Source organism: Typopeltis vanoorti, chromosome 2, assembly GCF_054136105.1.
Source record: "Typopeltis vanoorti isolate ZY-2024b chromosome 2, IOZ_Tvanoo_1.0, whole genome shotgun sequence".
In the NCBI taxonomy this organism is placed as follows: domain Eukaryota; kingdom Metazoa; phylum Arthropoda; class Arachnida; order Uropygi; family Thelyphonidae; genus Typopeltis; species Typopeltis vanoorti.
The window spans coordinates 163,842,077-163,870,031 of record NC_143550.1 but is presented as its reverse complement, the minus strand read 5'-3'; the positions used below and the strand labels follow the sequence as shown (position 1 = coordinate 163,870,031).

General features: G+C 35.0%; 1 protein-coding gene across 1 annotated transcript in view; it reads left to right on the top strand.

Annotated features, from left to right (window-relative positions):
- The window catches only part of olf186-M (Ki-ras-induced actin-interacting protein-IP3R-interacting domain olf186-M), a 238,910-nt gene that overhangs the window by 141,231 nt on the left and 69,724 nt on the right, over positions 1 to 27,955 (top strand). The window contains exon 8 of the mRNA XM_090402727.1: positions 22,447 to 22,577. Coding sequence (XP_090258853.1) covers positions 22,447 to 22,577 — 131 coding nt within the window. The remainder of the gene's footprint in view (positions 1 to 22,446; positions 22,578 to 27,955) is intronic.

Here is a 27,955-nt window from a genome sequence, read left to right as displayed (position 1 = left end):
AACAATTGGCAGCAATCACTGAAAAATCTCAAGAAGACTACAACCCCACAGCAGATTAGCGAAATTAGCGAGATGATCAAACTGGAAGTGTAAAGACAAAATAAACCCATTTTGGCTAATCTGGATAAGGTAGTGCAAACTCTAGAGAATGTTAGACAACAGATGTCCATTGTTTCTCAACCTCAGACAAGGAGAGAATATCTCACTGATTATAGAGATCCTCCTAAGTGCTTTAATTGCAATAAAGTTGGACACATTGCCAGAAATTGCTCCTTAAATAGAAGAAATTACTCTAACAACAAATGGAATTCTAATTTTGGACACATTTCTCACAGAGAGTATAATAAGTTTCGAAATATCCCTAGATTGAGAGAATCAATGATGAGGATTACAGGAAATGTCCAAGGTCATAAATGTAGCATTCTGTTTGACACAGGTTGTAATGCCTCAACCATCAGTAAGCAATATTTACTGAAAATAAGAGATAAGTTATGAAAAAAATGTTACCAATTTAAGGAGACCTGTGAGAATTACCACTCTCTCTGACTCGAACTCTACAGCATATGAGAAAGTTCGCACAAAAATTTATCCACCAGATATTAGACTGTGTGTACACCAAGACTTACTTATTGTCCCTTTCTCCCCTAGCTTAGGTTCTCACATAATATTAGAAACAAATTTTATGGAGAAACATCACTTCTCTTGTGACTTTTCAAGAGGTGAAATATCTCTAATGAACAGAAAAATAAATGTCAGAAGAAACAATAAGTCTGTATGCACAGGAAGGAAGCGACTAACAGGAAGATTTTGTATACCTAATGAAGAAGAAACTCCTAATAGAGTGCAATCATCTGTAGATAAACCAACTGTGAAAGATAGTGATACAAACACTGATGTACTTGATCAGCCTGAAACACAACTTAACACTGACTTAACATCAAGTGTCCAATCCTGAACAAGAAATTGGTGCCGGAAATCAACTGTCATTTAAAAATTAATTTTGCTAAAGTAACTGCTTTACATTTCAGAACTAGAAATGTGAGAAAAGGAAGGAATTACAAAGGAATGAGTGATCAAAAAGGGATTACCAATAGAACAAATCACCCAGTCATGAGACAGCTAAGACTCAATTCTAGTGACAGAGAGCAGAACTTCTACCCTGAAAAGACATTATTACACTATAAGTGTAGCAATCAAATTTTTACCTGTGATAAAAACAGAAAGAATTCAAGTGGAGAGAAATAAATACACAGACTGTAATAAGGAATTGAATTTTATTCAGACTAAGCACTATCTGAGACCTCAAGAAAAAAGTAGAAAGTCTGAATCCTCCCAGAGATTTATGTGAATAGAAAAATTTTTCAGAGAAAGAGTGAGCCTTTGTCAAATTGTGAATGAAGATGTTTATAATTAATAATACTTCATTCATAATTAACAAGACCTACAATATCATAAGTAGGATTTATTTAAATGTATTTTGTTAGTCTCTTGCTTATAAAATGTTATTCATGAATTCCCTTTTAGTTTTGTTAGGTATTTTATTTATGTAATTTTTAAATATATTATAGACATAAAAAGCCTCTATATTAAAGTGTCATTTATTTTATTTGCTTTATTCTTTTAATAATAATATTAGAAACTGTAATATATGTAATTTTAATATATCCAGAAGATTCTTTGTGATATCATTTCATTGGTTGTTGTGAGAAAACATGCAAATTTCTCCTACCACATGTTAGAGCGTGAACTACCATATACGAAGGGAAAAACAAGTTTGATGTGAGCCTAACTGGTGAGAACCAGTTATTGGTGGGAAAAAGGAAGGAGTGGATATGAAGACTAAAGTAAAGACAGAATCAAATATGGGAGTATATAGAGAACAGTAGCTGGAGACTGGAGGGGAATTTTGACGTGCCAAAAACGGAATTTAAAGGACTGGGAATCGCTTGGCAATTTAACTTATCTTTTTCTGAGTTGGATTTTTACCAAAACTTTCTAACACTAAGAGTGAAATGGTGCTAGAAATAGGTTAATACGTATAAGAAAAAGAAGAAATAGGTGGATAATTTAAACCAAGTGCATAAAGGTTATTATTATTATTACCACCCCAAGACCTCATGGAGTCAAAGACTCATCTGGGAGGTCCTTTTATCACGCACACAGCTCATCATACCTTGTTTTAAACACATTCAAACTCTTTGCAGACACCACATTCTCAGGCAAGGCATTCAATCATTCACAACTCTGCACGAAAAAAACCTGCCTTTCAGGTTTTTTTCGTGCAGAACATGATTTTCCACTTTCTCTGTAAAACTTCTCCAGCATTGATCCTATAACAACCCCCTTACGAACTTATAGGTCTCTATTATATCTCCCCTCTTCTTCCTATCCACCAGACTCTGCAAATTACATCTTCTCAATCTTTCCTCATACTTGACATTCCAGAGGTCAGAAACTACCTTAGTCAGTCTCCTTTGGACCCTTTCCAACATCTCTTCATCCTTCTGAAAACCCGGTGACCAAATCTGGGCACAATAGTCCATGTATGGCCTAATCAAAGCCTTATACAATGGAACAAGAATCTCCCTACTTCTACACGTCAGTGTCCTCTGCATCATTCCCAGAAGCCTTTGTGTTGTCTTCACAATTTTGGCGATGTGTTCCCTAAATTTTAGATCCGTATCCATTATTGCCCCCAGATCTCTTATTTCCTCTACCTCCAACAATATATTCTCACCAAGCATAAATTCTGCATCCCATCTTTGTTTTCCAAATTTTAAACCCTTACATTTTGCAACATTGAACTCGCATCAAATTCTCACATTATATTCTCCCGAATCTATAAATCAGTAGCAGAAATGGAAGATTCTTTTAACTTTGTGTCACTACAAAGTAAAAGTCAGTAAGGACTTTAAAGATGTTGTTCAATCTACTTATGATGTGTTGAAGCTATATTCTGGTAAGATTACCTTTACTATACTTAGCGAGAAGTAACGAAAATTAATTCCTCCGAAAGTAAATTCTTCCTAGATGCAGTATTCAGCGAGTCAAGATTTAATATGTATGTGATGTGCTAAGACTTTTCCCTCTTCAAATGATAAATGCTATGTTATTGAATTAAATGTTCATTAACTGAATGAGAATACTGTGAAGCCTATTTGATGTAATTTAGGAATCTCGAACTTACATGAACTAAAATTGATTAACTGAGCCTACAGAATTCGAAATGAATGTCGAATATTCATGAGTTGTATATTTCTGAATATATTGAAGTGATTTGATATTTAAAAATGTTTTGAAATGTAACCTTAATCAGAGTAGAGTTATGATATAAGTTCTTTGTAATAAGAAGGATAAGATCTGTTAAATATAATCTTTAATTATAAAGTTTAAGCTCAGCTGAGTAGTATACTAGTGACTTAATGAGATATTTATATTCGTTCAATCATAATGTCCCTGTTGGAATATTGTGTTATGATGTAATTTATGTGTCACTGCATTAAATAATTTTGTTTGAATTGAATCTTATATTTGCCTGATTGTTTCATTGCACTGCTCATTAAAATAATTCGAATCTCAGCGGGAACCCTGTAATAAAAATAAAAACCTCTGCCTAAAATCAACTTATGATAACCTGATACAGTTGAAGGCTGATTTATCTAAATTGCTCTTGCAATTCAGAATACGGAGTGCCACAGTATAATATAAATTTTCTTCATATTCGATTGATATATCAGCCTAAAATAGTTAAATACTAAAGAGTATTAAATACTAAATTATAAATAATAAATTACAATTGTTTAGTATTAAATACTAAAGAATTGTAAGACGATAAAACGTGATTGAGAAGAAGTTACGATCCAACACCTGTCAAGACTCCAACATTCTCAGATCTTATATTTCTATCTTCTTAGGCACTTTTTACCGTATCGATCCACCTATATCTTGGTCTTCCTTTGGGTCTTTTTCCTGCCAACCTAGCAGAGAACACTTGTTTTGCTAATCTTTCCTCTCCCATTCTGTTTAAGTGACCATACCACCTGAGATTAGCTCTGCGAATGCATTCCTGGATGCTGATAATGTCAAGTTCTTTCCTAATATCCTCATTTTTAATATGATATTGCCATTGATGCCATCCATATGCAGTCTCTCTGGTCTTTGAAACTAGAGACTGCAAATGGATGCAAGTGTTTTACTGCTGGCCCAGCTCGCAGATCCATAAGTTAAAATTGACGTGAATACTGACTTATATTACAGCTAATTTAGTGTTTAGGATAATTTCTCTCTTATTCCATATAAATTTATTCAGTTGACTTCCTACCATACCAGCTTTGTTGATTCTGTTGTCTATTTCCATATTTAATTTACCATCATCACTAAAAATTGTGCCTAAGCAACTGAAATGTTTTACTTGTTCTATAGATTCTCCATTGACAGTGCAGTTGATATTTTCAATACTTCTGCCTATTTTCATTGTCTTGTTATTGCTGACATTCATACCATATCTATTACAACAGTTATTCAATTTAGTCAGGGAATCTTGCAGACTTGTAGTGGATTTATTTAGAAGTATAACATCATCCACATAAAGAAAAGAGCTGAGATTAACATCTCCAATTTTGATATCAGGTTTAATACCACTTTCCTTCATAATCTGATCCATATAGATAATGAATAACAGAGGGGATAATGCACATCCTTGTCTGACACCAGATTAACATTAAACCACCTTCCTGTACTTCCTTCAATTCTAACTGCTGACTTACAACTCAAATGAAGACTAAGTATTGCTTGATAATTAAATAATTTAAGGAATTCACAACATATATTGGAATATAAATAAAAATAAACTTTAATGTATACTTCCTATATTTCGGCAACGTCACGTTGCCATCTTCATGGGAACATAAGAAAGATGTGCATGCAGGCACTAAAACAGCAAATGAGGTCGAAAAGAGAAAACTACTGTTTTTCCTAAAGTCTTGATGGTGCCCCCCCCCATCAAGTGATGTGGGCAAATCACTCTACTCTCAAGTAGAGTGATTTGCCCACATCACTCTACTTGAGACTGCCTGCCATTCAAGAAGATTAGCCTCATATTTAGTGTTCAATATTATGGCTACTCCTTCTGTTCCTTGATTGTCATTGCCTGAATATAACATTTTGTATTTATTACTCTAGAAGATCTCACCAATTTTTGCTTTTTTTTGTTTCAGTCACTGCTGTTATGTCGATCTGGTACTTATTCAATTCCTCAGCTAGCTCCATTTCTTTGCCATTTCAGGCTTCTTATGTTGATAGTACCGATCTTTGATGATGTTGAGTTGGGGTGGGTTTTAGGATCTGTTCCAGTAGCTGACTTTTCGCTATTTTTCCTACTTCCCTGGCAAAAAAAAATGGGGGGGGGGGCTTGTTTAACCAGGCGATGCCCCAGCAGGTATGAAATTCTGTCATGTTGTACCATAATTTTTTATTTTGGTTTAATCCAATAAGAATACAATTTGGTCGGCTAAATTCCAAATTGCCAGCCCATCTTCATTTGTTCAGTTATCCAGGTAGGTGCACCACGAGAAGGTGAGGATTGGACATTAGGTCAGAAGCCCTTGTCGGTTCTCCGCATTCCTATGTCAGAGGCAAAACTGTAGTTTTAATGACAATCTCCAGAAAGAATTAAATTTTATTAAACTGGCCAAGCTGTGTAGTGATGGAACAAAAGTGGTATGTCAACATTGTAAAGTCTATTTTTCTTTCTCATTGAGGCAGAAGTGACATCAGTCAACATCTGTGTAGCCAGAAACATAAAGATGCTGAAAAGTCTCTGGCTTCAGTTAAAAACATCAGCTCATTTATGGTGAGACATGATGGTGGTAATGAAAGTGATAAAATTGCAGCAAGTGACGCTATTGTTGCTTATCATACTGTGTGTCATGGCCAAAGTTTTCATGCAGATGGCTGTTTATCGACATTAATAAATAAAATTTATGAACCAACATTTTTTCAGCACATATACCAAATCAGAAGCAATAATTACCAATGTTTTATCACCATACATATTGGACAAAGCAATAGAGGATTTGAGTAAAATAAAAAGCATTACAGTCAAATTAGATGCATCAAGCAAAAAATACATCAAACTTTTTCCAGTCATTGTGCAGTACTTTATACATTGTGCAGCCAATTATAGACTTTATTTCCTTACCCAGTGAAACATCCGAGCTACAGTGTGCTATGTTGAAGGAAGGAAGTGACAAATTTGCCTTACAAAACAAAATTGTTGCTTTGCGTGCACATAACATGCACATGAATTTTGGTGGTTGCAAAAGACTTGGCAAAAATAATGTGTGGCAAAAACTTGAAACTGAACTGAAGAGGCAGATTATCGGTATTGGTTGTTGGGCATACTTATACTCAATTGTCTCCAGTGTGGTGTCTGCTGTTTACCAATTGATATTGAATGTTTTGCAGTAAAAGTATACAAATACTTCAATATATACACGATCAGAGTTGAAGAACTGAAAAATTTTTGTGACTTTGCAGGAAACAATTACACTAAATGTTAGAGCATGGAAATACAAGATTTTTGTCCTTGGGTCCATCAATTGACAGAATTTTATAATAAATTTAGTTTAATCCTTTATCCAAGTGTAAGCAAACAAAGTTTACTCCTGAAGTATCTTCAGGACTGAGGCAACTTGTAGTAAAGGTGGACCAAGCTCTCATCACTCCTTGTCTCAGTATCACCCATAATGCAAAGCACATCTCCTTGTAAATATGACCTGAGAGGTCATATTTACTTATACGAGTTGACAAAAGGTGTACCAACTTATTATTAAATTACTCTGGATTTAGAAAAAGATGTTGAAAGTTTATTTTCCACTTGGTTAGACTATAATAAATTTAGTTTGGAAGTTTATTTTCCACTTAGACTATAATAAATTTAGTTTGGAAGTTTATTTTCCACTTAGTTAGACTATAATAAATTTAGTTTAATCCTTTTATACTTATTATTTATTAGTATTATTACGCGCGACTCCAGGGAGCCCTTAGATTCATCGAGGAAGGTCCTAAACATCATGCCCACACAACTATTCGACATTCTCACAGTATCTATCATACCTTGCCTTGAACTCATTCACTGTCATAGCACCCACAACAGACTCTGACAGCTTATTCCACTCATTTACCACTCTAAAAGTAAAGAACCCAGCTCTAACACCCTTGCTAACCACACTCTTCCCCAGCTTCCATAGATGTCTGCTAGTTCTCCCACCACCAGTCCTGATCTCAAAAATATCCTCTGAATTAATCCTATAGAAACCCTTCAGCAATTTGAATGTCTCAATCATATCTCCTCTTTTCTGCCTATCAACCAATTTCTGCAACCCACAAATTTTCAGCCTGTTCTCATAAGGTTCATTCCATAGACCTGCTATCATCTTGGTCATTCGCCTCTGGATCCTCTCAACCTCCTCCCCATCAAGAAGAAACCTAGGTGACCAAATCTGGGCACAGTAGTCGAGATGAGATCTTATCAAGGCTCGATACAGAGGAACATTAACTTGCTTGTCTCTGCTCATCAAAGTATTTTTCAGCAACCAAGTGATTTGATGAGCTGATTTAGCCATTTTTGCAATGTGTCCCCTAAACTTCATCTCCCTATCCACCAACGCTCCCAAGTCCCTGGCCTCATCAATCTCCTGGAGTACAGTTCCACCAATATGGTATAGTGCTGCTAATCTTTTCACCCCAAAATGCATAACTTTACATTTTGTCACATTAAATTGACATCCATTCTCCTTAATCCAGAACTCCAATCTATCCAAATCATTCTGCAAGATTTTGACATCTTCTGCATTCACTATTGCCCTACCCAACTTTGCATCATCAGCGAACAAATGAACCGTTCCTCTTAGATCCTTCCCTATATCGTTAATGAACAGGAAGTTTTATACTTCAGGAAGTTTGCACCTGAAGTATAAAAGGATTAAACTAAATTTATTAATTAATTTATTAGTTTAGTTTGGAAGTTTATTTTCCACTTTGTTAGACTATGATAAATTTAGTTTAATCCTTTTATACTTCAGGCGCAAACTTTATTTGCTTACACTTGGATAAAGGATTAAACTAAATTTATTATAGTTTAACCAAGTGGAAAATAAACTTCCAACATCTTTCTCTAAATCCAGAGTAATTTAATAATAAGGTGGTACACTTTTTGGCAACTCATATAAGTAAATATGACGTCTCCATTGCTTCTGCCTTGGTATCGCCACTTCTGGGTCTGGCTCCCACTGACGAGACCTTAATAAAGATCGAAACCGGTCTGGATAGTGGCCCTTCCCTTAATGCATAGCATTATACATGTCTGCAAGGAGATGTGCTTAGCATTATGGGAGATACTGAGACAAGGAGTGATGAGAGCTTGGTCCACCTTTACTACGAGCTGCCTCAGTCCTGAAGATACTTCAGGCACAAACTTTGTTTGCTTACACTTAGATAAAGGATTAAACTAAATTTATTATAGTCTATCCAAGTGGAAAATAAACTTCCAAGACAGATATGTTTGATACGCTTCGTTCTTATTTTCTTTCTGAAGAAAAATACCCTGTTATGTTGCAAAAATTGTTTGATGATCCCTGTTTGAAATTGTGGTTGTCATTTGCAAGAGATCAAGTGTCTATGTTCCAAATATACATTAGCTTAATTGAAAAAGATAATATTCCCGCTAGAGAAGTAGCCATGAACTTTGAAAATCTTGTAAACTATTTAGTGTCCAGAAAACGTTAAGTGTTTGTAACTATTGATGTCAGAAAACAACTGAAAATGTTGGTAGATTGAGGAGAAATTAATGAGGCTAAAGTTTTTTTTTGAGGTAGTTGAGAATTTCTACGAAACCAGCTTAGAATATATCAATAAGTGGAGTGCAGTTTAGGAAACACTGAGAAGTTCAGCCGGGTGCTACTAAGGAAGACACCTGAATTGAAAGAAATACAGGACAGGCTGAACGAGGAACTTATCACCTGCACAGAAACAGAAGAAACTCGTGTATTCAATCAGTGGACCCTCATAAAATCTATAATTGTGAGGAGTTGAATACATGGAATAAAGAAAACATTCCTGTATCTGATAGATGGGTACAGATTTTTTTCCTGAAATGAGCGAAGAATGCCTAGACTTTCAAGACTTTTGTAATATTGTAGAGTTTATTCTTTGTCTTCCAGGAAGTACAGCACCTGTTTAGAGAATATTTTCTATTATAAACAGTATGTGGTCAAAGGAGAAATCTAGATTAATTATTGAGACAATGATGGCTATGTTAGGTGTAAGACAAAATTATGTCATGGAGTGTGAGAAGTTTTATGATAAGGTGTTGAAAGACTGAAATTTGCTGCGTAAGATCACTCTTCATCGGAGAAATATTCATGGTACGATTGTGGTGAAATACAGTCCCCTTTATGCATATCTAAATTTTTGTATTGGTTCTGTCACTGAAGAATAATGACATGCTCAATATGTTTAGGTAATAAAACTTTTTTTATTGTCTTCCTTTTTCATGAATACAGAATATTACCTAACACTGTCCCATTTTTATCTCAAGGAAATATGGTCAGCCAAAATCAGACTCACTCCAAAATTTAAATTAAAATATTGGTAGTAACTACAGTAACTAGTGAATATTGGTAGTAACTTCTACTCGGTTGTTGTGATACATTTTTAAAAAATATAGATTTAATGACTTGAAAACTGAGGTAACTTATAAAGTTTTTTATGAGAATAATACAACTAGTTTAATTTCGACTTATAACAGCCTTCATCAGGTATTCATTAAAGGAAGAGAATAGTAATAAACATTGAAGCTTCTAAAAAACTGAAAATTACAGGTAAAAATTGCAACACATAATTGAAACAAAAAACGTATTTTTTAAGTTGTTCTAACTGGCGTGCTATTGTTTATTGCGTGTGTGCGTGCAGGCTCTCGTGAACGCCAATATTGAATAACTGCAGTATGGCTATCTGGGATGTTATAACTCAAATTGCTGTTTAAGTGTTCAGGATTCAGGATGATTTCCCTGGATTCCACGATTTTTCTTTTGAACTCATCACCACAGCGAAAAATATTTTCTGATTTTACCCAGCAAACGGAGTGACTTTGGAGATTATCATTAGGATTGTTGGAAGGGCCACAACCCAGACCGGTTTTGACCTTTATTGAGGTCTCGTCAGTGGGAGGCAGACCCACAGTGGTGATGCTAAATTAGAAACAATGGAGAGGTCATATTTACCTATACGAGTTGCCAACCGGTGTACCACCTTATTAAATTACTCTGGATTTAGAGAAAGATGTTGGAAGTTTATTTTGCACTTGGTTAGACTATAATAAATTTAGTTTAATCCTTTATCCAAGTGTAAGCAAAATAAACTTCCAACATCTTTCTCTAAATCCAGAGTAATTTAATAATAAGGTGGTACACTGGTTGGCAACTCGTATAGGTAAATATGACTTCTCCATTGCTTCTGCCTTAGTATCAACACTGTGGGTCTGCCTCCCACTGACGAGACCTCAATAAAGGTCAAAACCGGTCTGGGTTATGGGAGATACTGAGACAAGGAGTGATGAGAGCTTGGTCAACCTTTGCTCCCAGTTGCCAAGGGATGTACCACCTTACCTCAGTCCTGAAGATATTTTCAGGCACAAACTTTGTTTGCTTACACTTGGATAAAGGATTAAACTAAATTTATTATAGTCTAACCAAGTGCAAAATAAACTTCCAACAAATTAAGCATGTGTCTAGCGACCCCCGGGACAAAAGAGTATGAGTGCAGGAATGACTTTGTGGAAATAGCCACCCCTGGGATAGATAGGTATGAGTGCAGGAATGATTGTGAAGAGCTGGGTACAGTTTGCCAGGTTTCAAAACTGAATGAGCAAGTAATGTAAGGGTAACTGTAGGCCCAAGGGGGATGTTGAAATACATGTACACAATTGCCCGAAGTATTTTTGGGTATTGGTCAATTCGACTTGGCAAACATTAAATTAGCATGACCTGGTTGTCAGAAAATGATGTAGTTATAGTGATAGAATGTAATGGATATTGTATTTTCAGAGAAGATAGAGGAAATAGGGCAGGAGGAGGGGTATTATTAATGATAGCTGAAGAACTTCAACGAACAAAAATAGAAATTAAGGAAGATTGTAGATCTCATGGAAAGGGTTCATTTCAGGCTGTCTGGTGTAAGACAGAGGCCAATAGAACAAAATATATTGTTGGTCGTCCACATCTTCTTCCGAATCCTGGGGGATTCGGAAGAAGATGTGGACGACATGCATTGGCAGATTAGCACAATGAGTTCAGGCCGAGCAATTTTCATGGGAGACTTCAACTATGGAGGGAGGAAAGGGCACATGGCAAAATGGAAATGAAATTTATGCAGTTACTAAGGGATAATTACCTGAAACAACACATGATGGAAGGGACCAGGGGTTTGAGAGTGTTGGATCCGATAATAGATCTTCTGATACTATCTATAACTATGGTATATAACAGGGGTGGCCACAACGTGGCTCGCGAGCTGCATGCAGCTTGAATCCATGTGTCACGCGACTCTTCACACTCTACAAGAAAAAAAAAGAGAGAGAGAAGACGGAGAGAAAAACAGGGTTAAAAAAATTACTGCAATTAAAAGTTTAATTTGAAACACATTAAATGAAGTTTACTTTGAACAATTAGAATAATTTTAAATTAGTCAAAGCAGTTCTTACAAGCTCATTCAAATGATCATCATTTAAAACAGATCTATATTTAGATTTAATGAATTGTAACTAAAGTGTTGTGGCAGGCAGGCATAGCTTCTGCATCCCCACCACCCACCTCGCCATGTGCGCACACACTCCCATAATATCACATTGGTCAAAGGTTGCAGCTCTTCTAAGTCTTACCGGAATTATTTTGGCTCCAAAAGGACGCATAGTTGGCCACCTCTGGTATATAACAATGGTAGATGATGGACAGAAGTGACAGAGGGTTGTAGAGTAGGTGCCCTCCCTCAGTGAAACTTTGGACTTCTTGGAGGTGTCACAAAATAATAATAATGACTACAATAGCGACTCTACCTCCATTCTGGGAAAATGACCACGCAGCCTTGTCTACAAAGCTTGTCATTGATTATCTTAGCAGGCAACTTGAAGCAGTGCCATGGCATAAGAAATTACATGGAATGAATGTCATTGGTGCATGGGAAGTGGTCAAGGATTGTTTGAGTGAGCTAGTATTAGGAGGATAAACCAAGTAGGGATTAAATGGATGACTAGCATTATAAGGCAGTAGCTGCAAAAAAAGGAAAGCATTGTGGAAGGAATATAAACAAAAAAGTGATCAGCATGCCCATGAGCAATATAAAGCACAAGCAAGAAGCATACTAGCGTGGTAAGGAAGGCTAAACCAGATTTTGAGAGAAAATTAGCTAGAAGGTAAATCCAAAAGAGTTTTTTTTTTTTTTTTTTTGCTACATAGCAAGTAAGAGAAAGAATGATTATGGAAAGATAAATTTATTCGTTGCTGATGGTAGGAAAGTGATAGAAGCAGAAGAAATAGTTCAGTTACTAAGTGATCACTTTGCATTGGTATATCATCATCCAGGTGGTGACTTTGCAGTTACTGAGGTGACAGATACTGATGTGAATATTGAGATAGATGAACTGGAGATACTCAGTATATTGAAAAATATCAATGTAAATACAGCAGTGGGCCTGGACAGTATGTCAGCTTGTGTGCTATGCGAATGTGCAAGTGAACTGCCAGTGCCTCTGACAAAGTTTTTAATCTAAGTCACAGCTCTGATAAGGTTCCAAGGGAGTGGAAAGAGGGTAAGATAGTTCCATTACATAAAGGTATCTCGAAGGCAGAAGTAGCAAATTAAGACCAATTAGTGACTGATAGACATCAAGGGATGGTGTATGGTGAAGTGGAATTAAGACGAATGAGGGTGACTATTGGAGTGCCCCAGGGTTCTGTACTGGGACCACTACTCTTTAATATGTACATTAATGATATAGCAGAAAATTTGAAGGGGAATATTCAGCTGTTTGCCAATGATACGAAACTAGGAAGAGCAATAGTTTCTAAAGGTGATTTAAATAAAATGGCACTGTAGGCAAAGAAAAATGATTATCAAAAGTGTTTCAAAATATAAGGTAATGCACTTTGGGATGAAAAAATTATATACTTCATATTATATGGATGGTGCTAGTTTACAGGAAATTGATGAAGCTAGAGATCTGCAGGTGATGGTAGATAGAGATTTAAAATTCAGATGACATATTACAACAGTTAGCAGAATAGCTCAGAGGATTACTTGGATGCTGAAAAACACATTGACAAGTAAAGATAGGGAGATTATTATCCCTCTTTATATGGCTATGATTTAGCCAATGTTTACTACTGTGCAAAGATTTTATCCATCTGCATTTCTTCAGGGATTGGGTAGTGGTGGTGGTGGAGAGGATTCAAAGATGAGTGACCAAGCTAGTGACAGGTCTGTGGAATGTTCCCAAGAATAGATTGTGTGGGTTTGCATAGTTTAGCTGACAGGTGGAGGAGAGGGGATGTTATAAATGACTAAAGAGATTCTATAAGATTGACACAAAAGAAATTTTTCAATACATGATGAGTGGGAGGAGAAACGAGGGTGTGCAGGGTTAGTAAGGGTGTGCAGACTAGTTTCTTTACTTGGAGAGTGGTGAATGAGTGGAATGAATTGCCAGAGGTGGTTGTGAGTGCCCCAACAGTGAATAAATTTAAGGAGATGTATATTAGGTATTGTGTTAATGGATAGTGTGAGTTTCCCGCAGTGAGTCGTTTGACTCCATAGAGTACTCGTATAAATAATAATAATAATTGTCTGAAGTTTTTTGGCATAAAATGTAAATGAAGATAGAATAGGGTAGCTACATATACATCAATATATTTATATTGATAAAAGAATGCCATTTTTTTAATCAGATACTTATTGAAAAAAAAAATGATTTACAATAATAACATTCTTTTGTCAAAACTCTGTATATGTTGTATTTTGAATTATAGTTAAATATGATGAATATGATGTTTATTTGGAACAAACGAGTGTAATGTGAACTGAACTGATCTAACAGACCCCCTCCCCCTTCTACAGATCTTTAAAAAAATCTTCCCGGCTCAGCTGTTGCAATAAACACTAATCACCATACCATTCTTCATTAGGAGATGGGAGTAGAATGCAATTGAAGCCATGACTGCAAACCTTGGTCAAGAAAGGATGTATAGCTGATTAATTAGAATCTACTGGGGAGTATGAGTGTCTTTTTTTGCCATTAGGAGAACTTTAGTGGCACAGTCATAAATAAATAATAAATTTCTAGAGATCTCCGGGATAAGGAAGAAATATTGAAGGGTAGAACTTAAGGATTAGGGTAAATAGAGTAGCAAGGTAAAGATAAGACTAAATAAAGGAATTTACGAAATTAAGTAATAAGTGAGTAGAGTAAAAACATTTATGATAGAGCAATTGAAATAATGAAAACCTGAAAGAACAACAACGAAAAACAAAGAAAAGAAAATGTCATGAAAAACACTATCTACACAACCTGGTTATTGTGTGTGGGGGGGGGGGGGTGTTTCTGTTGCACTAGAAGTTGAATGATGCACACCAAAAGAAACTAGTGTAAGATGGAAATTTCTGGCATCATTACATTTAAAATTTTTATTTTTTCTTATTGTTCAGCTTTTTGAACATGGGAACAAGCATCACAACAAAATTTTTATCTTCATCAATTTCATCTTTGTTTTTTCCTGTTAGTTAGATAGGTAATTTTGATTTTTATGGTGCAAAGACATCAAAGGTCATACTTCACCAGGACATAGGTTACAGCAGTACATATGGTAAACAGTTAGTAGGACAATCACAAACATCCATGCTCCTGGCAGGATTCAAACCCACAACCTCTTGGCTGGAGAGTGAATATGCTAACCATTCTGTCAACCAGGCCAGCATTTTTTCCTGTGTTTTCAGTAATGAGCTTTCATGTGAAATTGGCTTACTATCCATCCAGTCCAAAAAAGGACTGGATGGATATTGCCACACAGTTTTATCAACAAACAAATCTCCCAAACTGTTGGTGCTGTGGTCAGCAGCATTTAAAATTAAAAAAACCTATGAATACCAGATCAGAATTCTACAATTATAAGATTTTTTTTTCAATAATTCCTTTGATTTATTTGATACTGCAACAAACATAGAAGCATTCAGCAGAAATGCTAATTATGACATATGAGTCTGAGTCTAATGTAAGAGTCCACAATGACTCTTTGGACTCTATGGAAGCTTGGAAGTCACATATTTAAAAAAATCAAATTTTTACTGAATATTAAATACTAATTAAATCTTCCTAATCCACAGTAAATACCTTGTCGTGAAATGGGGAAACCTATGTCTTTTGTATTTATAGGTGATATGACCTTTGTGCTATCACAAAATTGAATTGGTATCCTGGAAAACAAATGGAGGATTTTTCATTGATCAATAGGCATGAACTTCCATTTGTTTTCCAGGATACCAATTCAATTTTGTGATAGCACAAAGGTCATATCACCTATAAATACAAAAGACATATCATCATCATCAAATTCCTGCAATGTACCCTCAAGGGGTGTACAGGATATGACAGTACTACATGAAAAAATTACATCATTACTAACTTCCTATCTACAATTTTCCTCCAAATCAGTCTGTTACTTGTCAAGACTCCAACATTATCAGATCTTATATTTCTATCGTCTAAGGCACTTTGTACCGTATCAATCCACCTATATCTTGGTCTTCCTCTGGGTCGTTTTCCTGCCAACCTGGCAGAGAACACTTGTTTTGCTAATCTTTCCTCTCCCATTCTATTTAAGTGACCATACCATCTGAGATTAGCTCTGCTAACGCATTCCTGGATGCTGACAATGTCAAGTTCTTTCCTAATATCCTCATTTTTAATATGATATTGCCATTGATGCCATCTGTTCACGCCTCTAATCTTTCTCAGGACTCTCATATCTGCGGTCTCTAGTCTTTGGTCAAGTGTTTTACTTCTGACCCAGCTCTCAGATCCATAAGTTAAAATTGGTTTGAACACAGTTTTGTATACAGCTAATTTAGTGTTCCGACTAATTTCTTTCTTATTCCATATGAATTTATTCAATTGACTTCCCACGATACCAGCTTTGCTGATTCTGTTGTCTATTTCTATATTTAGTTTACCATCTTCAGTAAAAATTGTGCCCAAGTAGCTAAAATGTTTTACTTGTTCCACAGGTTCTCCATTCACAACACAGTTGACATTTTCAATGATTCTGCCTATTTTCATTGTCTTTGTCTTTTTATTGCTAACCTTCATACCATATCTATTACAACAGCTATTCAATTTAGTCAGAGAATCTTGCAGACTTGTAGCGGATTTATTTAGAAGTATAACATCATCCGCATAAAGCAAAGAGCTGACATTAACATCTCCAATTTTGATATCAGGTTTAATACCACATTCCTTCATAATGTGATCCATATAGATAATGAATAACAGAGGGGATAATGTACATCCTTGTATCACACCAGATTTAACATTAAACCATCTTCCTGTACTTCCTTCAATTCTAACTGCTGACTCACAACTCATATACAGACTAAGTATTGCTTGATATAATGCCCCATTGACACCATATAACTGCAGCGTATTGAATAGCTTCTCTCTTGGCACCTTGTCATATGCCTTTTCCAAATCAACAAAACTTAAGATCTTTGTTATATTCCCATGCTTTCTCGACTATTTGTCGTAAAGTGAAGCTCTGATCCTGACAGCCTCTATTTGGCCTGAATCCAGCTTGTTCTTCACCAAGCTTTTCTTCCACAATTCTTCTCAACCGTTTCTCAAGTATACTTGCATAGATCTTGCCAGGAACACTCAGTAGGGAAATACCTCTGTAATTCTCATGTTCAGTTTTATTTCCCTTTTTATATATGGGTACTATGAGAGCTCTACTCCAATCATCAGGAATTCGTCCCTCTGTCCAGGCTTTCTGAACTATGCAGTGCAGCCACTGTAAGACTCTTATACCACCATACTTCAGCATTTCTGGTTGAATATCATCTACTCCTGCTGCCTTTCCACATTTCAAGCCTTTGATGGCTTTTTCTACTTCAAGTATGGATATGTATTCCTGACTGCATGCCTGGTCAGTGTTTTTTATCACTGTGCTGTCATCACTGCTTGTTTCATTTAGCAGTTTTTCAAAGTAATTACTCCATACTTCAAGGATATCTTTTTCTCCTGTTTTCATTTCACCTTTATCATCTCTAATTCCTTTTACAGCACTCTTTCCTCCATTCCTAAGCTTCTTCAACAACCTCCAGAATATTTTGCCACCTTCTTGATATTTATTTTCTATATTCTTGCCAAAGTCCTCCCATGACTTTTGTTTAGCTAGTTTTACACACTGTTTAGCTCTCTTACATTTGTCTCTGTATTCTGTAAGAGTAAAAGCTGACTTATTTGCCAGGAACTTTTAATATGCTTTCTTCTTTTCCTTCACTGCTTCTTTAACTTCCTGTGTCCACCAGGGAGTTCTGATTTTTTTATCTTTGCACACAACCTCACCACATGCCTCTCTGGCAGAATCAATCAATGTTTCCTTCAGAGTTTGCCACTGAATCTCCAAGGTTTGATTCCTGTTCTCAAACTCTTTCATTTTCTTTTCAATAATATTTCTGTATTTTAGTCTACAGTTTACATCTGAGAGCTGCTCAACTTTTATTCGCTTTAAAACTTTCTTACATGTTATTCTTTTCAATATGAAATTGAATTTTATCCTGCTCAAGACTAAATAGTGATCACTTCCAATTTCAAATCCTCTGTACACTCTGGTGTCCTGCACCAGGGAGAAAACATCACTATCAACAATAACATAGTCAATGAGACTTTTCTTATTCCTAGCCTCTTCTCTCCATGTGAATTTGTGCACATTTTTATGTTGGAACATGGTGTTAGTAATAACCAGTCCATGTCCTGAGCAGAAATCCAACAGATATTTGCCATTATTATTAGCTTTGCTCTTTTCTCCAAATTTTCCCAAAATATTTTTGTATGTCTCACAATCATTTCCTACTCTGCTATTTAGATCCCCAACAAGGACCAACTTTTCCTTTTTCATTGTGTCAGTTGCTTTTTCTAAAGCCTCAAAAAATTCCTCCACTGCTACCTTAGTAGAGCCTTCTGTGGGACCATAGGCACAAATAAGTCTCATTGTCCAGTTCCCCATTCTCATATTTGCCCACATTACTCTACTTGAGACTGACTGCCATTCAAGAAGATTAGCCTCGTATTTTGTGTTGAATACTATGGCTACTCCTTCTTTTCCTTGATTGTTATTGCCTGAATATAACATTTTGTATTTATTGCTCAGAAAGATCTCACCAGTTTTGGTCTTTTTTGTTTCAGTCACCCCTATTATGTCGATCTGGTACTTATCTAATTCCTCAGCTAACTCCATTTCTTTGCCATTCAGGCTTCTTACGTTGATAGTACCGATCTTTAACTCTGGTGATGTTGAGTTGGGGTTTGTTTTCAGATTTGTTCCAGTAGCTGACTTTTCGCTGTTCGCCCTGGTTCCCTGGCAAAAACAACGGGGGCCTTGTTTAACCGGGCGACGCCCCAGCCGGCATGAAATTTTGTCATGTTGTACCATCATTTTTTATTTTGGTTTAACCAATAAGAATACAATTTGGTCGGCTAAATCCCAAATTGCCAGCCCATCCTCGTTCGTTCAGTATCAAAGTAGATACCCAACAGGGTGCACCACGAGAAGGTGAGGATTGGACATTAGGTCAGAAGCCCTGGTCGGTTCTCCGCATTCCTTTAAAGGCTATGTGGAGGTCTCCTCTCAGTTATACAGCTTTGACATAGGTTTCCACATTTCACTTTGTAGACCATATAATAATCAAAGCACATTGTGTTTTACATAATTTTATGTGAAAAAAAATGGGCAAGGGGGTACAGTTTGACGATGAATCATAAGAATGTTCTCTGCAAAGCACTTGTTCAGCACTGAAATGTGGGGTAACAAATGTGGACTTAATATAGAGATTATTTTTCAGATTACTTTGTAATGCCACAAAGTTCAATACCATGGCAATATAATAAAATATAAATTATACTGGAAAAGATTACATTATATTTTTTACACACAATCATGTATTTACTTTTAAAAATAAATTTTAAAAAATACACATACATTCTTTAATTTGTTTTACCTTTGCTGATAATCCAAGCCAATTACTTATAACATTCATACAAACTTTTTCTGTAAAATTCCAATCACCACATGCTTTGAATTTTTTATCATAAAGAGCTGACCATTTTTCTAATTCTGATATTAATTTTTCTGTATCTAAAACACTGTTTGATGATGTTTCATCATTATTATTATTATTATTATTATTATTCCTGATACCTCCAAGGAGTCAGAAGACTCATTGTGGGAGGACACCAAAACTGTCTCAACCACTACACTGAACCTCTACTATGAATATCTAATGTTTCATCATTAGATATTCATTGTCAGATATGTTGAATATGATATGCTATTCGATGAAATTTGAAAGAAATAAACTATTCGATGTTATGCCAAGAACTGCGATTAAATAGTCACAAGTGCATGCAGGTTCATGCATGTCCATATGCCTCATTTCAATTTGCGATAATCGCATTGCTAGAGAAATAGGGCTAGTTGCATCTTTTTAATCACTGATTATTTAGCCACATATACATGTTCATTCATATTAGAAATTGTGGGTTCTATTTTTGTAACTAAATAATTACACAGGCCTGTGATGGAAAAGTTGTCTGAGAAGTAATAATTGATTCTTATAGATTTTTAGGTGCCAAGTTCAAAAAAATAGTAAAAAAAATTCCATCACCCACCAATTTTACCCAATTTCTAATTTTATCGTTTTTATTAGTAGTATTTGGATTTAAATTCAGCGCATTGGTATTTATTTTCATTCTCCTTTATTTACAGCTAATTAGTTGTATAATTGCTTTTTTGAAGTGCCTTTTTATGGTAAATAAAGAAATTTCCATGAAGCTTCTCATTCTTAAGATAGGAGAGGGAGGGAGGGAGGAATGCAGATAAAAGTGCAGGTGGCTACTTTGAATCTGATTCGCTGAGATAACGGATGACTTTCCTGTTGTCATGGACACTTACATCTTCTTATGTGTCTTTAGTTGAACTTTAGTCATTGACTACTAAGGTTATCATATTTCTGAAAGGTGGTATATTTTCTAAGTTAGTGTGAAGATTTAATTTAATGTGTTTGCGTTTTTTTTTTTAATGTTTTTATGTAGTGTCGTGTAATAGTGTTGATGTCATTCGTTACAATTCGTTTGACTGTGTTTTAAGTGGTGTTTGTAATGGCTTCAAGAGGTTGCAAAAATTCACCTAACATTTTTCAATGTATGACTAACATAATTCAACGTAAAATATGAAGTCATCGATTCCTCAAAAAGAAGCCTCAAAGCTGTGCTTCTCTATAATTACAATAAGTATGCTTCAGTATCAGTAGCACATTCCATGCATTTGAAAGAATGATACAAAAATTTAGCCTTCATTCTCAGCAAACTTAAGTACAATGATCATGAGTGGACAGTTTGCAGCATCTTAAAGTCATATCTATGATTTTGGGACAACAAAGAGGATACACCAAATACCCGTGTTTTTTGTGCGAGTGGGACAGCCGAGATCAAGAGCAGCATTGGATCAAGAAGGAATGGCCAGAAAGAGTCGCATTAGAACCTGGAGTAAAAATGTGTTACAAGAAACTTTGGTTGCTTGGGAAAAAATCCTTCTACTCCTGCTTCACATAAAGCTGGGATTGATGAAGCAGTTTGTCAAGGCTTTGTTGAAAGAAGGAGAGTGTTTTAAATACATCTGTGCAAAATTGAAAGAAGGTATTTTTATCAGTCTGCACATCACGAAACTTATGAAGGATAAACTGTTTGAAGAAAAAATGGCAACTGTTGAAAAAGAAGTGTGGAAAGCTTTGAAAGAAGTGGTGACCAAATTTTTAGGAAATCACAAGGACCCCAACTATAAAATGATTGTGGAAGACATGCTACTGAAATTCAAGGATTTGGGATGCTCCAATGAGCTCAAAAGTGCACTTTCTCAACTCTCATTTAGACTACTTTCCTGAGAATCTGGGAACTGTCAGCTAAGAGCAAGGAGAACGATTCCACCAAGACATCAAGGATATGGAAAGAAGGTAACAGGGCAGGTGGAATGTCAACATGATGGCGGACTATTGCTGGTGTTGCACAGAGATGAACAGGGAAAAGAATTTCACAGAAAAAGTTCAAAAAGAAGCTTTGAAGGAAAAAGAAAAAGATACCACAACGAAATATAAAGTATGTACTAAAGATTAATCTTTAATTACTTTAATTAAAAAATTTTTTTCCAATACTTTCATTCCAAAAATATTTACAGAAAAGTTTAAAATTTTAAAATTCTGTTATTTTAGCTAATATAATGCGTTTTAAAGCTATTTTACTGTAATATTTAGATCCATTTTGTGAAAAATCCTTACGTGATAGAGAGAAATGGAAAGATATTTGAAATTAGAGGTCAAAAATAAATCAGAAACAGTTAATAGTTTCCAGACAACTTTTCATGACTTGAATTTTGCAGGCCTGTGTTATATAACAGATTATTGCAAGTGTGCTTGTAGTCTAAGAGATATACTAAATTAAGGTAAGAATTGGATATTAGGTCAGAGCCCCATTTGGTTCTCTGCATTCCTTAAAAGGCTATGTGGAAGTTCCTCCCACCTACATATGTAAATGTTTTTTCATTGCCTAGTATGAGACCACCACTGTGTTTATTAAAAGTGACTTTAACTGACTTAAAAAAAAAAGTATCCTGTTGGATCTGTACAAGTTATATATGTTTCCAGATATCTAACTTGTACCCGCCTAATATACTATAGGTTAAGAGATTAGGATTGTTAGCAGACTTGGATAAAATTCTCAATATATGTAATCCATTAGAGGTCACAAAATGAATTCACAGAAGAAAATACAAGCAAGCAAAACTTTTTGGTGAGTCTATAGAAACAATGAAAAAATATCTTAACCTGAATAATAACAATGATTTATTTTTTTTTACTATTATTAATATTTTGAGAGAGCATCATTAATCAGTCACCTACTTATTTTCTCAAATATATCAGATATCTGTATCCAGATAAAACTAAAAAAACATAAATCTATAAAAGTTTTTATTCAAAGTTAATTTGATTTTTTAATTTTAAATTTTCATGTTCATGACTCCATTTAAAACCATATTGCTAAATATTGATGATTCTTATTTTCTTTTACAATAGCAACAAGCTTTAGTAGAGTTACACAGCTTGCGCCTTGCTCTTGAACATTATAAGATACAGGAGCGCCACTTAGAAGCTACACTGAGTGGAAAATATGGCACCATGTATTATCACCTTACTGCTGAGCAGAGGTATTGTACTCTTGTTTTCGTTATAATTATCTTATTTTGATGAATGTTGTGTGCTTGATACTGCAGTCCACATAATAATGGTGTATTATTATTCTTATTATTACGGGCAACTCCAAGGAGCCCCTAGACTCATCGAGGGAGGCCCTAAACATGTCAAGAACAACTATTCAGCTTCCACACAGTATCTATCATACTTTGCCTTGAACTCATATACAGTCATGACACCCACAACAGACTCTGGCAACTTATTCCACTCATTCACCACTCTCCAAGTAAAAAACCTAGTTCTAACACCTTTATTAACCACACTCTTGCCCAGTTTCCATGGATGGCCCCTAGTTCTCCCACCACCAAACCTGGGCAAGATGGGGGTCTTATCAAGGCTCGATACAGAGGAACAATAACTTGCTTGTCTCTGCTTGTCAAGATATTCTTCAGTAACCAAGTGACTTGCTGAGCTGATTTAGCCACTTTTGCAATGTGTCCCCTGAACTTCAAATCCCTGGCCTCGTCAATCTCCTGGAGTACAGTTCCACCAATGTGGTATACTGTTGCTAATCTTTTCACCCCAAAATGCATAACCTTACACTTAAATTGTTAATTTAAATTGACATTAAATTGACATCCATTCTCCTTAGCCCAGTCCTCCAATCTATCCAAATCATCCTGCAAAATTTTGACATCATGTGCATTCACTATTACTCTACCCAATTTTGCATCATCAGCAAACAAATGAATAGTTCCTCTCATGGGAAAGGAGAGGAAGGTATCTGTATCAAGATAAAACTAAAAAAAACATAAATCTATAAAAGTTTTTATTCAAAGTTAATTTGATTTTTTAATTTTAAATTTTCATGCTCATGACTCCATTTGAAACCATATTATTAAATACAGTCATACCCCGAAGTTACGCAGTAGGTGGGACAACAAAAAGCACGTAAGTCGAATTCGCATGACTCGGGGTATAATTTTGCATGTAATTTATATATACAAACATACAAAATATTAGTTAATTGGGACCAAAGATTTACAAAAACACCTATATTTTTTAAGAAATATAATCATAATTGTAGTTTTTCGTACATAAAAAAAAAGAAAGTTATTTCGATGTCGATGGTTTCATAAAATCTAATAGATTTGTCTGAAGGCATAATGTCTTTTTCTTGTCACGCAAAATTTCTTCATAGCAAGCTAATGATTTTTTCATTCCTTGCCTTGTGGCTACAATTCGTTCCTCGTTAGAATCTATGTCCTCCAAAATCTGTAAACCTTCCTTTTACGATTGTTCTTGCTGGGGATTCCTGTAGATCGAACTTCTTTGCTAGCTCACAAATTTTCATCCCGCCTTCAAAATCCATAATAATGTTGAGTTTTGTTTCCAAAGTCAATGTTTTTCTTTTCTTGCTAGCTGTAGAAGAATCAGACTTGCTTCCTTTGGACAACATTATTATTATTTTTTATGTGATAAAATTTTTATCAAGAACATAACATTAAACAATCGCAAGGTTTGTAGACTATAAAAATCGTGTATGAATGGAGACCGTGCAAAACACGTCAGTGCTTGTTCACAGCATGTGCAACACTGGCAAATGCAGCCGGCTAGTGGTGAGATATGAAAGATACGACTAGTGGTCAGGCGTGAAGCGGGACGGGAATTCCTACATATTAGAAACCGCATAACTCTGGATTCGCGTATGTCGGGGTATGACTGTATTGATGATACTTATTTTCTTTTACAATAGCAACAAGTTTTAGTAGAGTTACATGGCTTGCGCCTTGCCCTTGAACATTATAAGAAGGTATGGGAGAGGTTATCCCTTCTTTGATTCCATGCAGTAGTATATATTATATTATAATTAAGTGATCATCTGAACAGTGTTTCTAAATTTACTAAAAATCCATAATATATTGCATTATGATATTCCTTACATTACCATAATAAAGCAGTAGACTTACTTTACACAGTTAATATGCTCAGATCCACTTTGTACTATCTTGATTGTTTTTATAGGCAGTATGTATTGGGGAACACACAAATATTCTTGATTAAGGAAATTTGATTTCATTATATTATCAGAGGATGTTATTGTGAATGAGGTGTCAAATCTGTCTCCAGTTGTCAAAATTCACTATGAGGTGATCATTTGGCTCCTAGCCAGCCATATGAGGGTTTCTATGGGCAAGGATATATATATGGAACTACAAGGCTGGTGATTATGGAAACCTGAGGAGACAGCTCAGAGTAGTAGCATGGAATAAGGAATTAGAAGAAAAGTAGATTAGTGCTGTTTAGAACCACTTGTGAACAATTTAACAACAGTGATGTCTGAATGCATTACAAAGGTTGCGGTTCAATAAGATAAAGGTAAAATGGATAAATAGAATAAACATGGAACCTGGAAGAAGGCATTATGAAGATAGTATAAGGTGGGAAGTAATAAAGTGTCATGAATGGTATAAAGAGGCTAGAAAAGTGACTAGGTCGGTTAAGAAAGTGCAGTAAAAGCAAAGGTCCATCAATCAGATACTTATTACAATAAAGAAAAATTACAGAGAGAGTTTTGTCAGCATATAATTATTACAAGGAAAAATTAACATATAAGGATGTTGTTTGGTTGAGGTGAATAGTAGGCTGGTAACTGCTGGATATGGTTGAGATATTAAATGAAAAATTCACAAAGGTTCATCCTCATAAGTGTGACATCAATCACAGTTTGAGGGGTGAGGAATTAGCAGAGAAGAAACTGGAAGTGAGTAAGCAGAAGGTATATGAGTAACTGCCAGCCTGTTGCCCGAGTGGTTAGCATATCTATTCTCCAATTAAATTAAATGTAAAAATTAAATTTAAAAATACAATATATATATATATATATATATATATATACAGTTTTATAATAAATATTTTTTAACTCAGTTATACTATAAATTAAAGATTCCAAGAAATTATATTCTTGGTTTTAATTTTATTTAAAATAAAAAATAATAAAAATTATTTTGTGCGAAACATACAGAAAATGTTTCGCACAATGTTAAAAATTTTTTTATGAGTTTTTGTATTACATACGTATTACATTACATGGATAAGAGATAAGAACCTTTGACAAAAAAGAAGATAATTAGTTTAGTTTAGATAACTGTAATGGGATTTGTATTTAATTGTTTTTATTTATATTTGTTTGTTTATTACCAGCAGAGAATAGTTAAATTGTTAATAGTTTTTATTTCTTTCCTTTTTCCTTATTTATACCTTTGTGGAATAATCATCATCATCATCAAGTTCCTGCCATGTACCTTCGAAGGGGTGTACAGGATATGATAGTACCACATGGAAAAACTACATCATTACTAACTTCCTATCTATAATTTTCCTCCAAATCAGTCTGTTACTTGTCGAGACTCCAACATTATCAGATCTTATATTTCTATCGTCTAAGGCACTTTGTACCATATCAATACCATATCAATTTGTACCTATATCTTGGTCTTCCTCTGGGTCGTTTTGCTGCCAACCTGGCAGAGAACACTTGTTTTGCTAATCTTTCTTCGCCCATTCTGTTTAAGTGACCATTCCACCTGAGATTAGCTCTGCTAACGCATTCCTGGATGCTGACAATGTCAAGTTCTTTCCTAATTGTGGAATAATGTAGTGTTTAATTTTTACACTATATTCTATTGTTGCTTTATTATTGCAAATACCGCAACAAGTTATACTAGTACATATATAAAGATAAAAAGTATATAGACAGAATTCTTAAATATGTGACTGTTTCGTACTTGCTAAGTAGACGTTTCTATCAATAGAAGATAATGAATTATTTTATGTTCTTTCAATATTTGCATCTTCTCAGAGTGGAAGAAAGTATAGCAATGCTTCCATTGCCAGGTAATTATTTTTGGAAGGAGCGCAGGCTCTAAGCCCCTAGTGCCGGCCTTAGTTTTGTTGCCCCCTACGTTTGGTGCCCCAGTCAACCTGCCCCTTAATCTAGCACTGTCTATTACCATCAATACAGAACACCATCTGCTGCCTACTACCACCACTAACAGTATTTATTTGTCTGTAAATTGCTTGTGCTCTCCTGACCAATTTGCCTGTGTGGCAGTGATTAATCTCAACCTATTGGGCATGCCCCCTTTTTTGGGGGAGGGGTGCAAAGAAAGCGAAGAAAATGGAAATCAAAGGAAAAACTGAAAAACTACTTTATTGAAACAAAAGCATTTAATGAAACTATTTATTGACACAAAAACATAAAATACACTCTGAAAATAAAATAATGAAATGTATAAAATCCACTGTATTGAATAAACTAGTTACTCTTATTGGAAAACATATCAATATTGCAAAATATACCAAGCAGCTAATTAAAACTAAGCAATGACAATGAATCTAAAAATAAATTAATTCTTTGGGCCTGTGTTGAGCAAAGACTTTTCATATGATGGTGATACATTGGAAATTGACACTCTTAGTTCTCTTTCTATATTTAACTGAGATCTATATTTTGTTTTTAAGGCAGCCACTGCAGAAAACTCAATTTCACAAAGATAAGATGTTGGAAATGGCAAAAGTGCACAAAAAGCTCTTGACTTTAGTGCGAAAAAATTCATCATCAACACCAACCCAAAATTCAAACAATGATTTAGATGCAAATTGTCTTTTGATTTCGCCACTTTACGTGAAGTCTATAAATTGTCTCTCTTCTTAAATTGAGAAACTTTTAGTTAGAAATATTTGAAATGGTTTCTAACCCACTTGTACATTGCCATTATGTTGTTGTCGGTTATAAAATAGTTTCTAAAATTCTTCGTCAACATTGTTAAATGATTTTTAATAGTTGCAAATAAAACTTTTATGTGTTGCTCTTCTGCCTTGTAGATTTTGATAAATTCATCCACATTTGTAAACATTTCTAATTTTTGTTGCTTTACCTTTTTGTTCCATAACTCTAATTTTTACAAAAAGCATTAACTTTGTCATTCGTCTTTAAGATATGTGTATTATTTCCTTGGAGTTGTAACTTTAATATATTTAGTTTCTCGAATGTGTCCACCAAGTAGCTCAATTTCATCACAAATAAATGGTCTCTAAACTTCTGTGCTTCTTCGTGATTTTCCTCTTCCAAAAGTTTGCTATTTCATCTCTTAATTCGTAAACACATTGTAAACATTTTCCATGTGATAACATCTTGTCACGCAGTAAAATAGTAACGCTGAATGTTCCACTCCAACCATGTCTTTGCAAAGTTCAGAAAACAGTCTTGATTTTAAGGATCTCATTTTTATATAATTCAGCACAGTTATAACTGTTCTTAACACAATGTTTAGACCTGGACTCATTTCCTTTGCAGCAAGAGCTTTTCTATGAATCATGCAATGTGTCC